Source organism: Triturus cristatus, chromosome 7 (genome assembly GCF_964204655.1).
Source record: "Triturus cristatus chromosome 7, aTriCri1.1, whole genome shotgun sequence".
Classification (NCBI taxonomy): domain Eukaryota; kingdom Metazoa; phylum Chordata; class Amphibia; order Caudata; family Salamandridae; genus Triturus; species Triturus cristatus.
Genome location: NC_140590.1, coordinates 716631860 through 716645901, shown reverse-complemented (window position 1 = coordinate 716645901; position 14042 = coordinate 716631860). Strand labels below are relative to the sequence as shown.

Here is a 14042-nt window from a genome sequence, read left to right as displayed (position 1 = left end):
CCAAGTCCGAACATAAATTTTATAGAGAGCTAGTTTCACTTCCCATCAGTACCCCCTTGAAACCAATTTTATTTGATATGGGCAGACGTTCCTTTAGTGATATCGCCAGGTCTCGTCCCCTGTTTTTTTGGGCACGTCTCCGGCGGACACAGGAGCTCTCCGGGTATGCAGCCACACTATCAGAGGTTCTGACATTAGACACGGGCAGCAAAGTCAAATGGCTGACCAATCTTAAGAAACTGCTAACTGATTTAGGGCTGTCCGGGGCATGAGCAAATCAGATTCCTCCTCCTAAAGAGGATCTCAAATTGCTTTATTGGAATTGGGTAGCAGAACGGGAATTGAGAACTCCCCACGTGGGGAAATTAACCGAGGAGTACTTTTCCCACTAACAATATAGCTGCTACGAACCATATTTGGATTTCATTCAAGCACTAAGAGATAGAACCTTGTACATCCAACTTAGAATAGGCTCCTTACCTCTAAACTCGTATACAGCCAAATGGAGCTCATTAAAATCTTCCCTACAATAATGTCCATGTTGCCCTGCCCCGGAGGGAAGCCTTGCCCACTTTCTTTTCGCTTGCCCGGCATATAAACTGGCAAGGGCTAGATGGTTAAAACCAGTCTGCAGAAACCTTGGGACCACTAAGCACTTGGTTGCCCTTCAAATTTTAAAAACAGATGGTACCCCATCATTGGTTTGTGGAGTGGTCAAGTTCTTAGGTTGTGCATGGAACAAGCGCAAAAAACTGATAAAAAACACAGTTATGTTAATTCCCCGAAGTGAAAATGTTTTATTGCCAAACTGTTTTTTTAGAACTCATTGTTCTATCCTTTTTTTGTGAAATGTTGCCCCTAGATGGAACAATCTAACTAATACTTTTTAAATTTTTATCTAATTTTAATCATCATATAATTGTTGTGTCTTGTACCTAAAGATCGTGAATGTTTTCCTCTTGGAACTATGCATAACGACCAAACCCATTTTTTAACTTTAATGGCAACAAGAAGCAGATGATAAACTTACACTTAAAAGGACTGCCATAGTATTAGTTAGAAGAGTAAAAGTAGCCATTTTACATATTGCTTATTAGGACCCATGAGTGCTCAATTATTTCTGTGCTATTGCATGAAGCAGGCTCTGTTGCCTACTATGTTTTGTGCATTTTTTTGGGGTCCCTATTAATACTTTGCACTGTTCACATTTTCTCATAACGGCACAATGCACTTCCAGTATCTATATCTTATAGGGCATCTTTCGATTATCTTGTACTGTATTTCACCTAGGGATATGCATTAGCACTTTTCGCATATAAAAGCTGTATGCTATCTTGCTTATTTGCACAATTTACTATGTAAATTTGTACTGTACTTGTCTAATCTATTGATTATGATCCTTTGCTGTTTCAAAACTGTTTGCACATTATCCTCATCTTTTTAATTGTGATGATTGTCTTTATTTTTAAAAAGAAATGCTTTTATGGTGATATATTTTGCACCAAATAAAGCTTGCTTTGACTTGACTTGACTTGATCATATCTTCCCTCAGAGAGAGGCACCGAGGTTTGTCACGCCACTGAGATGGTACTAAATGGGCCAAAAACGGTTTTCCTGATTCCTGAACCATTTTATCCACCTCAGTAGATGAGGGTTTTTGTGGTAGAGATTGCCGAGAACTGTGCAACTCTAAATGTACATAGAAGAGAACAGCAAGGTCAGAGGCTTCTGAAATAGTATCTGATAGTCAAGAGGTTGCAGAGCCAAGAGATTGCATACTGGGAGGAAAAGCAATACAGTTATTTGGCCACGAGAAAGGAAAAAGAGTGGCCTTCATATATGAACTTTATTGATCTACGGTACAATCAGAAGGTTGGTCGAAGAAAACCTAAGGGCTCTGAAAGGAGAATAACGGAGACATTTTTATTGAAGCTTAAGAGGGCCAGTCTTGTGAACAGTGTGGTGAAAAAAATATGAAAGTCTTGGAATTGACCATTTGAGAGAAAAGGAATGAAAGTGTGGTGGGGAGGAGAATAATAATATAGGTGTCCATATTATGTGTCTTCTCAGTCTAGCTAAATGGTGGAAAGTGAAACCAAAACAGAGTTTTTGTAGTCCAGGGGAGACAGAACAATCGTCTGGAGCAGTCTTTCGGGAAGAGAGACAGAGGTTAGAGGACGGTCAGGTGGGACTGACAGACGGTGATGTATGAACGTGAATATGGACCTATGGCACGGAATGGCTGTTTTACCGGTTATACCTGTCAGAAAAAGAAGGAAGTCAGAGAAGGGACTCATTGCAGAGCCAATGTATTTTACACATTCAAAAAAATGGTAATTGCAACCGAAAGTATAATGTTTAATAAGAGTCAAATAGAGCATCTCACCAAAACATGGTTTATTGTTTTCTTTTTTTATGGATGAGTCAAGTTGTTTGGCAGAATGTACTCCTAAAAAGTGCACATTCTATTAAGATGCATGGGGCTGTATTTGCAGGGTTAGCTACACACAGGGTTACTTTTAACAAAATAATTTTGAAGGGGTAAGGAGATATGTATAAAAAGTTGGGGGAGAGTCCTCTAAATGTATCTTTTATTTACATGTAAAAACTTAAATAAATAAAAGAATATCTTACAAGCAGAACAGATCTGGATAATTGGTTACACGTGATAATACAGTGCACTGATCACCTTAGGTACAGTGGCTTTGCCCAACTTGCATTTAATAAACTATATATTCGTAAAAAATAGGTTTGGACTTCAACACTGCACCCATCATAAAGGACGCAAGTTGTTGTCCACCGGAAGCAGGCCAGGCCTATGGGACTGATGCTTCTCGAGACCAATAACTAGAGTGTACTAGAGGGAGCTTTCACGAGATCCAATGGGCATCACTGAGTTTAAGCGAATTTGGGGATTCTGTTAATTACTGTTCCCTGGGAAGAAAGTGGCTGGTGGGGCCTCCAGAGACTGCCAGTGTCACCGGCATTGTGGGAGGGAAGGACTGCAGAGAGGCCGGAGACATTATTATACCTGCAGCACCTGGCTGGAAAAGAGGGACGGGGGGAGGTGCACCAAGCACTGATGTAGAAAGGAACATCCCAGGGGTGTTCAGCCTGGAACAGCAGAGAAGGTGAGCTGCATGGCTGCAAAGCTATTCGTTTGAGGGTAGCTCCGCGATGGACAGTGGCAGCCCGAGCACACTTTAGCACATGTGAAAAACTGTTGGTGGAGCCACTGGCGGGAACTGCTTGGGGCGGTCCAGGGATGCCTTTCTGCGTTGGTGGGGGCTGCTAGTGGAGCAGGTGAAGTTAGGAAAAACATCACAGGTGAAGAGGAGGGGAGCCTGAAGGGCACCACATGGTTAGAAAGCCCAAGCATATCAGAGCAACGAACTGGCAGCGGGGAAAGCCACATAAGGCAGGTGCTGGAGGGGATCAGAATAGAGATGAAACAGTGGTGCCTAGAAGACAGAGGTTACAATGTTGTCATACGTGGATAGTCGTCAGCTTAGTGATCAGTGAATAGCTCAAACAAACAGCGAAGACTGGGGTGAAATAGTTTCTTGGTGCAGGGACTTGGCTAAGCAGATAAATGAAGGCCAAACCCAAGACAGTGCACAGTCAAGCAATAAACACATATGATCTCCTGGCATCCTGTGCGGTTTCAGTGTATATTACCTATGCTGGGTCTGAAGAGCCGATGACCCCGTTGACAAAACGAGACTTACTGGACAGTCTTACAAGTCTTAAAGCAGATCTAAAGTAACAGATAGGATGGTGAAAGACCACAGTCAGCACATAAAGGAAATGCTGTCTATGCATTGAGGGACAGAAGTAACAAGGTGGTGTTAAAAGAAGACCCAATTCAGAATGCAATGAGTTCAGGGAAACGCAGAACCTCTCTGACAAACAAATGCACCTACTCGAAGACAAGTGTGAGGATTTAGAAAATGGCTTGTGCCAAGAAAACAGACACAATCAAAACGTAACCGAGGAGGATAAGGATGACATCCAGAGATATGTGGAGTTTCTCTACAAGACAAAAGGAGTTTTAATGGTGAAATATCAGTTTCAAAAGGCAAACTGAAGGCACTATGTAGGTTAGAGTTTAATCCATCATCCTGGTTAACAACAGGGAGCAAATTGACTTAGAAATCGTGTAAAGCAGAGCAACAACCAAAGATGCTGCACTGCATTCCATGAAAGGGAGCTGGCAGGAGAGTGCCTTATCACTATGATATGGTGCTGTTGCTCTCTCTCTCAGCGCTGGCACACTTTGGACTATCTGGTGCCACACACACCCTTGACCGATAGTGAAAGGGCATTTGAGTAATTTCTAGGTTAGGTTTTGTACATAGTTTTATTATTTTCTAACTTTCCATGCATGCTGTACAGTACAGCACACATGCAAAGTTTTAAAGTTTTGGAGAAAAAAAATAAACCTTTTTATTCCAACTTAACGTCTGTCTCGAAGAGGTATACATTTCTTGCCTACAAATGTTAGTAGATAGAGCTTTGCATCAATATTCATGGGTGGTTGGATGAGAATTGCCGTGTACCACCCGTGGGAATACCCCTTGACCCAAAGTAGGGTAAAGTAGCGTACAGCACTACTTTACATACCTTTTGGGCTAAAAAGTATATACGTATTCTGAAGCTTTGAATAATTCAGGTGTGCTTAGATTCAGACATATTTCTGAGAGAGTGAGACCCCATCTCCTTGTGTGAACTACACAATGCCATTCTGTAAATGGGACCCGCTATTCTAGGGTTCACTGGCTCTATAAAAGAAACTCAAGTACAGTGTCTGAAATAACATGGCTATCCAATCGGAGTGAAATGGCATTGGTGGCCCTGGGAATGATTGTTGCCCTTTTACCAGTGACCGAAGGAGAAAGCATCATAATGGCCATTGCTGTTATATTTATGGACTGTCCCACTCTACCTGTGCTTCCCACATTCTGGAATAGTTAGTAATCCTTGGTAAGGACCATTCCATAGGCTGATACACAATGTAAAATGGTCTGAAACATACAAATATGGAATGTGGCAGCAGATAAGTACAACTGGGCAGGGCAGGTCTGCACCTATCGGGCCTGTTCTTTCACATAACGGTCTCAAGTGGTTTCCAGCTTTATGCTTGTTTGCCAGTACATTTTTGTTTTGTTTCTTAACATCTCTAAGTTAGTATTTACAAATGTGAAGAAAAAATAATGCCTGCACACAACAATTAAAAAGGTGAGACCTTACTAATAACACAATACATAAAAGATGGCTGATTAATGTAAGCTTTTTGGCTAGTCTGTAATGAAAAGACCACCAGTTATGACATACCAACGGTACGGCATTTCGTTTGGATTTAAAATTAATGTTTGTGAAAAGCTGGCCTAAAATGAAGGTAGTATGACAGCCTTCTTAGAGCCATGCTCCAGCATCTATTGGGATGAAAGCTTCAAATACCGTTTGATCCATCTTGAAGATCCGGAGAATTAAGTCAGAGCAAATCATATCAAGGATATTGGTCTCCCTGAAGACGCTGGATTGAAAAACCCTACACAAATCTACATAATTGAATCAAATGTCAGCGTTAAGCTACAATCGGGAAATGATGGTAGGAAATTATTTTCCTGTTTAATTATTTATTGAATGCTCAATTTATCTTCCCAGCACCGAAGTCTTCAATTTATACCTCCTCTAATCTAGTCCCCCTGGAATCCACTGGTTTTCTAATACGAGTACAGTGTAATGCTTAGTAACTGCACCAGCAGTAGCAGCAACTCCACTGTGGATATGAGAATATTTTGCTGTCGGGCAATATCGGATTCTCTCAGGCTGCTGCACTTCGTTTTGGAGGTCAAAGACACTTTCACGATGGTTATGATAGTGTAAAATTAGAGCTGGTCAGGGTGCAACAGGTGTTTATGAATGAATGGCTGTACATTATGTTGGTTCAGCCATAGAACGCCCCATAGTGTTGTTGACATGCAATATACTCCATGCTCTACGTGGGGCTCACGTCAAGCACACAGGGAAAGAAGAGGTCTCCTAATAATCCCCCACTCTCCTTCAGAGAGCAGGCTGAGAAGCTGGAGGTGTCTCGGCCAGCAAGTAGGGAGCAATGACAAACTATAGCAAGCATATCTGGATGCATAATTAATGTGCGCTACCACATACATGGACTCTTATGAGTCGCCTGGAGAAATGGCTGCTTCACAGACAATACGCAACTGGGGGATACCACTGGCAAAGCAGTAAACTAGCCTGTAAAAGTACGAGCCATAGTGCTAGTCAACGGGAGCCAATGCATGGTAGATCAAGATCTTCACTGCAAAGCTGAGAAAAAGCTACGACAACTAGTAAAGCCCACAAAGATCATCACAGAATGTCAAAATGTGTTTCTACTGTTTTGTATTGTGGTGATTTATTTATGACTTACTACCCCTGATGATGAGTTTAGGCACTTTTCAGTCTGAGAGCACACTACTCCATGGAACACAGAGTTAGTTTGTAATGTTAGCTGTAAGAGATGCAGGTAGTTATGCACCATTATTAGCAGGGTGTAACACCCCCGTAGCACCCGCAGTGTGGGGGGGGGGCAGTCTCCCATACCTAAAGGGGTGGTCCTCTGATTGCCAGTACTGCGTTTTTGTGTATGTGTCTCTAAGTCAGCTGCTGCGTGCAGGCCTGTAAAGAAACCAAATTACTTTTTTGTTTCTCTTTGGGGCCGAGCCTGCAAGGCCCCTTTAGGGAGTGGGTGGGTGGTCGGGGGCTCCCTCAGTGACAGCTTCATCAGCAGAGAACTGCTCATCTGAGATAGGTGTGCAACACTGACCCCTAACGTGTGGGGAGGGGACGACTTCAGGGGCACCCACTTAAACTTGAAGCCAATTAATGTTTGTGTTAGAACCCCTTTCAGAAGGCCATTGGGCATGCATGGGCTACTGGACCCAACAGTGGTGGTTGAGGCCTTTGACTCCTGATGTCTCTGGGCCCACCGTACTATGGATCCCGCTCAACTGGGCCAAGAACCCCTCCTGCACTTGACTCTTAGTGGTAGCTATGGTTGAACAGTCAAGGTTCCCTTGCGGGGAATGTAGATACAGGTAAGTGAACACAACTCAGAACTCAAAGGGCATACAGTACGAACAATAAATCAATGTCCTGCCAAATACTTGCTTTTATAAGAAAAAGTCGCATTTTATTTCCGACTCTACATATGCAAAGATATGCGACTTTCAAATGCAACAAAACAATCCCCCTTGAGGTCAGGGGTCTAGTCAAATCCCTGTTCCACCCTCTTTCGTGTAACACATTCAGGGTTATTCTCCATTCACAGGTGGCCGCATGGGGGAATGCAAGCTATTGTGGCTTAACTTCAGGATTTTGGTCAAAAGGTCTATGGTGCAGCAGCACCAGCAGCAGGGAATCCCCTGGGTAGCCAAAAGCCCTAGTTCAAGTCTTACCCACTCTTGCAGCAACGAAACATCTGCTTTACAGCAGGTGCCCTCAGCGTGGGTACAAGCGAGAACAGATCCTGCTCAGCGAAGTAGGGCTGCTTGTGGTACATGCCACAGCCCCAAGCAGGAGAAGGCTCACTCTCCTGAGTGGAGCAGCCACTCTGCACAGCGATCAGAGAAGCTTCCATCTCACAGCGATGCAGTAAGTAAGGCTCTCCCAAGCGGGGGGAATTCAGTCCTTGGGCTCCCGACTTAGACCTTGCAAGAGCATATAGTCCTCCTGGCCCACGGCGGTCAATCAATGCGGACCCTTCTGTGGAGCTAGAACACCTGTCACAGCCTCACTCCAGTCTCAGGCTACAGCCTGAAGTCTTTGATAATTTGGTCCAGGCACACGAGGTTGCTGCGGTACCTTCCAGATGCAAAGTAGACTCCTCAGGTGCAAACGCCCACATCACAGAGGCCGCTCCTAGCATACGGGGTTGCTGTTCAGGCATTCACGAGTCCTGGCACACTGGCCACACATCTTCACTGGTGGCCCCCACTGGCATACAGGGTCACCGCAACGAGGCAGTGTGGGCTCAGCACACTTCACACACCGCTCAATACTTGGCTCAGTCAACAGATGACCTCTCCTGGCATACGGGAGAGCTGAAAACAGTCTCACACACGGCCCAATCCGTGCACTGCTGAATCCTCAGACCTCGAATAAGGAGTATTCACTGTAGGTTTTTCCACTGGACCTTACTCCCTACAACACTCTCCTCTTCCACACAGCACACACTAGTCTTGGCAAGCAGGCACACGCTGGTGCTCCGGCTCCAGGGGCAGTATTCTGAGTGATGTCCCCTCACCTAACTGCAGGGCTTTAAGTGGGATGAAAAAACTGTGAGGGTCTCTCATAGGGGCGTGGCCTCTGTAATTAAGGGCGTGGCTTAAAACACTTGGGCTAAAACTCTGTGCTTCGCAGAGTGTGCTGCCCCACTGGTATTTTGCTGCTTCTGTCCATTCATCCAGATATATAACACAACAAGTAATATTACCCCTACAACAAGCAAGGACTATTGGCTTTATTAATGGTTGTAAGTTGCATAAGATAAATAAGCAACAACTATCACTTCGTTGTATATAATATTGAAGGTGGTACTCGCTCTTGTGGGCGAAGTTGTGGCGTAAGGCTACAGCAGCCTACCTTCGAGCTGAGTCAACAGGTTCGAGCCCGACTCCTGTGATTCAAAAAATGAATATGCCCTTGTGTAATGTAACTGGTGCTCATGTAAAGCGCTCTAAGTTTGCACTATATTAAACTGAAAAACGAGTCTCTCTGAAGTTACATCAAAGGCAGTGACGGGTTTTACTATTGCAGAGTTAAGGGTTGTTGTTTTTTTACCCTGAGGGTAAAAATGGAGAGCCCGATAGGGTCCCGTTCAGCACCTGCTTTTAAAAACTGCTGGTGCTGAGCACCGAAAGGATCCGGCCCACTTACAGCCCTGCCTAGCAGGGACACAAGCAGGCCTTGGCCCCCAATCCTGGTCATAGCCATAAGACTTGCGCAGCTTTCCCTTCTCACACAGCCAGTCTGGCTGCTTGGCAGAAGACATATTTTTGGGGACTCAACCTCCCATTCTTATTGTCCATTTCCAGACAACAAAATTTAATTTAGGGTCAGGGTCTTTGAAGTTTTATGTTTGGGTGCTACTTCTTTTGCAGTGGGCACTTCTTTTTATCTTCCTTCCTGAAAGATGTGTTTCACAGCAGGCAGGATTCCGAAGCAGACTGTCCACAACACAATTCATTGGAGTGACCAGAGTTCACACCTGGATGTCAAGCACAGTGATATGTGCATCAAAAGTTTAATTGCGGACCCGCAGTCCTACTCTTTATGATTCTCTTATCAGCCCCATCTCCTTTCTCAGATGTGTCCAGGCCCCTTCCTTATGATTTATCACTGAATCAAAGGACAGTCTTCTGAAATATAAAGGGACTCTCTTCCTTTTCCGTCCAGGGTGCTCCCTCCCAGCTAACAGGAATGAGCAATCCACAAACCTGTCTGGAGATTCCTCTCCTCATCTCTTCACCAAGCAGGCCAGGGTTTCCCAAAATGGAACCCGAGGTCCTCCATACAATGGCCCACTGCAGGCACAGTCACTCAGTGTACATTCATGGCAAACTTGGGGTCCAGCACTGCTACCTCTATGATTGTACGCTTACATGTACACATCAGCCGCGGTCCGTGCAGGTAACCGCGGTGGGGCCGTGTAAGAGGGGATTTCGAGGCACGATGCAGAGGAAAAATGTAATTAATAATTAATTTTCTCTCTGCATCGTACCTTGAAATCCCCCCTTACACTGCCCCACTGCGGTTACCTACACGGACCGCGGCCGATACACATGCACTTAGTACACAAGCTCAATCAGCGTGCACTGTTCAGTTCTGAAGCTTTTCTATCTTTAACCAGGATGTGTTTCTTACAAACACACACACTGCCAGCATACACACTCACTAAGTAAGCGCTGCACAACCCTTCATGTATTGTACTTCACGCAAACACACAGCAGATGCTTTACCTGTGCATGCACTGCACCACACTACATCTCTCATGTAATGTATTCCTCTCAGACAAACATACAACCAGCACATGTACTAACGACACGTGCACACATGCCCTGCACACTACTGCTTCATCCTTGCACTGTACCCTTCCCAGGCACACATACAACCAACACAGAGTCACTACTCCTGCGCTGCACTCCACATCTTACCTGATGTAGGTCAAGGGTGAGTGACGCAGACAGCCGAGGGTCTTTTAAAAAGGCGAGTGAGCCTGTAGGCCTTACTCAAGCGACACAGGGTAAAAAGGTTCTGTTCACTACTGCTGATCACAACGCGGTATGCTGCCACCGCTGCCCTCGTGCTGCTCAACTCCTGGTGAAGGAGATAGCCTTCCACCATCATGAGGATAGCACTTTGGGCGACCCTCCAAGTCCAACATCACCTCAATCTGTGAGACAGGCCTATTTCAAGGCGCACACACACATGATCCGTGTTCACCTATGACAAAAGAAATCTGCATGAGGGATTCAGACAACCGTACAGTTGGGCACTCGGGACATGTGTACATGTCTTTATCATGCAGGGGACATTTACGTCCCAATAGTGTGAGAGATATGGGAGACGCCAGGGCCTCTCATCACCATCTGCGAGAAAGGAGGGGCGCGGAGTATTAGAGATGGTGCACTGAATAGCTACATGGAATGTATTATCTATAGGACAGTTCATCTGTGAGAGGGAACGTGTATTAGAATAGTATGTTTTATAGTGCTTGCTACCACAATCGAGCGTTCAAAGCTGTATAAATAAAACATATGGTATTGCCCAACTAATGGTAGATCCTCGACCAAACGATTAGATCGATAGACCTTCTCAAGATATCAACAAAGCTCTCTACCTCTAATGAACAATTATCGTAACCAGTCAACCCGGCGTTCAAAGACGGGGCGGTGGCGCCATCATGTGGCCTTTAGAATAAATGACGGGGCCTTCGTTTATTTTAAAAACACACTTTTGCAATTAATCACTATCAGGGAACTGTTTTTTTTAATGCAGATTTATATCGTGTGAACTCGACCCGAAGGTATTGGAGCGCTTTACATGAGCACCGGTTACGTCAGCATAACCAGCGTTTTTTATGTGAAGGCTGAAAACAAAAAATAGGAAATCAGTCAAAGCTGGCATTTTTTCCACTTTTCAATATATACTCGAAAAGCAGTAAATACAAGAAGAAGTCACTAAAACATATTCTACACCTGTCAACATGGTTCGTGGATGATAATTAAAGAACCTGACAGACGTGTCGGGTTAAGAGAAATGCATGGGATTTTACATTCATTCTTATCTACGCGCGAGGTGCCGGCCCATTCAGAATGTCAAACTATAAACAAATGCCTGGTACTTTTGTGAGAGAGCAGGCAAACCTGGGGCGAGGGGTTATAGTGGAAGGAGGCAGAAAAGGGACAGAGTCTGAAGGGGCGGAGCGATGTGGGCCAAGCGTTATTGTGAGCGAATATGTTCTGGTGAGTAATGGCTCACAATCGTTATGCATTTTAGCTCGGAGACTTACAACATCTTCTTAAGAGATCTGTGCATCAAGACGTCTTAGATTATAAGCTAGCGCCGGAGGTTAATGTAATTTAATGCGGAGCGAAGGCATGCGTGAAAAGGAGGCATATTCGGTTAATGTACATGCAGGTATGTCATCTCTGGTCGGAGTCTTCAATGACCACACATGTGTCTGCATGTGACCTGTTGGTGACAGAGACTTGCATTCTATTCAATGGGTTACGGAGTCTGTTGCGGAGATCCTTGTATAACGCGCAAGTTACAATCATGTGAAGATAGTCTGGTGTGTGCTGCAGCTGCATGCAGGCCTGCCAGGCATGTGCTGAATCTGGGCAAAATTAAACTCAATGTGTTTTTTAAATCTAAGATTGATTAAAAAAAAAAAAAGTTTTCGTTGAGTAGTAATAATCCTGTGATATTTAGCAGCAACAACAATTTCGTTTGTATTGTGAGCTGTAGAATTGGTTACAAGCACACACACACGTGGATAATGACATCATCAGAACAAACACGCCTCCAGACTTTAGCTTCGACAGCTAGTGACGTGACATGGCGAGTGCCTGTACCCCCCAGATGGGATGTGGAAAGTGGTGGCAAGGTGTGCATGAGCTCTGCTCTCACCTCCAGTACCTGCTCCCAGGCAGAAAGAGCTGTAAATAGAAATTACTGACTGTCCATGAGGTAAGATGGGTATTTCTGCAGTCACCTGGGATAGAGATACAAAGATTCCTACACATGACCTGCGATATAGGGTGCTGCTGGCTGGCACCGATTACAGATGGCTCCTAGTCCTACACTACTCCAGGGCTGGGTGCAAGCACGCCTGGCTCGCTTGTGATCATCTACCAAGTCAGCATGGGGTTCACGTGCACTCACTTGACATCAACGGCGCTTTACACTCACCGGATCTTCCTGGTTGCTTCGACATCGGCAGCGAGACCTCTGTGAGCGGCAGGACGTACACCTCGGGCCCGTTCTGGGCGGCTGGCGAACCCTGGGCCGAGAACTCAGCCGGGAACTCCTCACCTTCGGCATTGTCAAACTCCTGTGGGAGGAAAAAGCGCAAGCGACTTGGTTAAGAGCACTGGCGCTGAGTGCAGAAGCCAAGAGCAACGTGCAACAGTGGGGACGCTAGTGAGGTGAGAGAACAGGCTCTCTCCCCTGCTTAAGTTATGTGTAGTTATGAATTCTTTTTTTTTTTTTTTAGCGCAAAGAAGCATAAGGTCGTAAAAAAGAGAATAAAAAAAGCTTTGCAAACAGTGTTTAATTCATTGATTCGTTCAGTAACCAAAGTCAGAGTTTATAGTTTCAGGCTCCCGTTAGTCCTGCATTCGCATGCAAATGTGCAGTTTGGAACATGCAAACAGTTGCCCTTGTTTAGTCCACACGTTGGACAATTTAATGCCTGGACATAACTATGCCAAAAACAGTACTTAAGCACATTCATTCGACACGTAGGAGAGTTTTTAACGCCTTTATTGGACGAGGATCAATGGCTTGTGCAGCTTTGGGTAGCGCTGACATCCTCACCTCTACAGAAAGGAAGCGCGTAGAGGCAGACTGTCATGAACACTACCACACAGATGGCGACTCGGGAACACCGTGAGTAGTGGTGCACACCTGACGGCCGCTTGTGACCGGGCACCTGAAAGAACACGAGTGACTTGTTGAACGCTTCATGCCAGGGACAGACTCAGCCTCACTGTCCCTCGGTGGCTGCACCCCTCCTTCAAAGCCACCGTATGGTCCCAATCAGCGTCGTTTCTTTGCTCAGGTTCCAGTGTTTCTGCTTCTCACTGTCCCTTTTAACTCCACAATTCCTTGCTCTGCCTATTTCTTTGGTGTTTCTTCTCCTCGGTCTCTGTAGTTCCCCGTTTCTCTCCATTCTTCCCTACGCCCCCACTTCCTTATTCCCCACACCTACGGTGTCCTCCCATCGACCCCACTCTCCCTTTCTTTCCGTACTCACCCTTTCCTCTTCTCTTCCAGCTCTCAGTACATCAGTTTACCTTTACGTCTCATCAACCTCCACCTCCCAATTTTCTCCCTCGACTACTTTTCCTCTTTTCCTTCTCCGCATCTCAGTCCTTTTCTTACTATGACATCGGTTTCTGCCCTTTTGACCATTTCCCTGGCTCGAACCAGACCTCAAGGGCATCAGAGAGCTTAACAGGAACAAGCTTTGGAAAAGCCAATAGGTCTCGCTTATGCAGGAGCTACGGACTTTGCCAATGTTTTTTTGCCATGTTGTACACCAGCGTGGCTGCTGTTCAGCATGGCTGAAAGTTAATGTCGTAGAGTGGAATGGCAAAGAGTGGAGTAGTGTGTGGTAGAGTGGGGCAGCATAGAGTGTCGTGTATTGGAGTGGCACAGAATGGAGTCGCGTAGAGTGGAGTACAGTGAAGTGGCGTAGAGTGGACTGATGTAGAGTGCATTGGCGTAGAGTGTAGCAGAGCATAGTGGCG

At 45.3% G+C, this 14042-nt stretch overlaps 1 protein-coding gene across 5 annotated transcripts in view; it reads right to left on the bottom strand.

Moving 5' to 3' along the window:
* Nucleotides 1-14042, bottom strand: part of AATK (apoptosis associated tyrosine kinase) — a 391342-nt gene that overhangs the window by 92905 nt on the left and 284395 nt on the right. For all 5 annotated transcript variants that reach the window (XM_085617405.1, XM_085617404.1, XM_085617407.1 and 2 more), the window contains one exon: nucleotides 12481-12622. In XM_085617405.1, the coding sequence (XP_085473531.1) occupies nucleotides 12481-12622 (142 nt within the window). The remainder of the gene's footprint in view (nucleotides 1-12480; nucleotides 12623-14042) is intronic.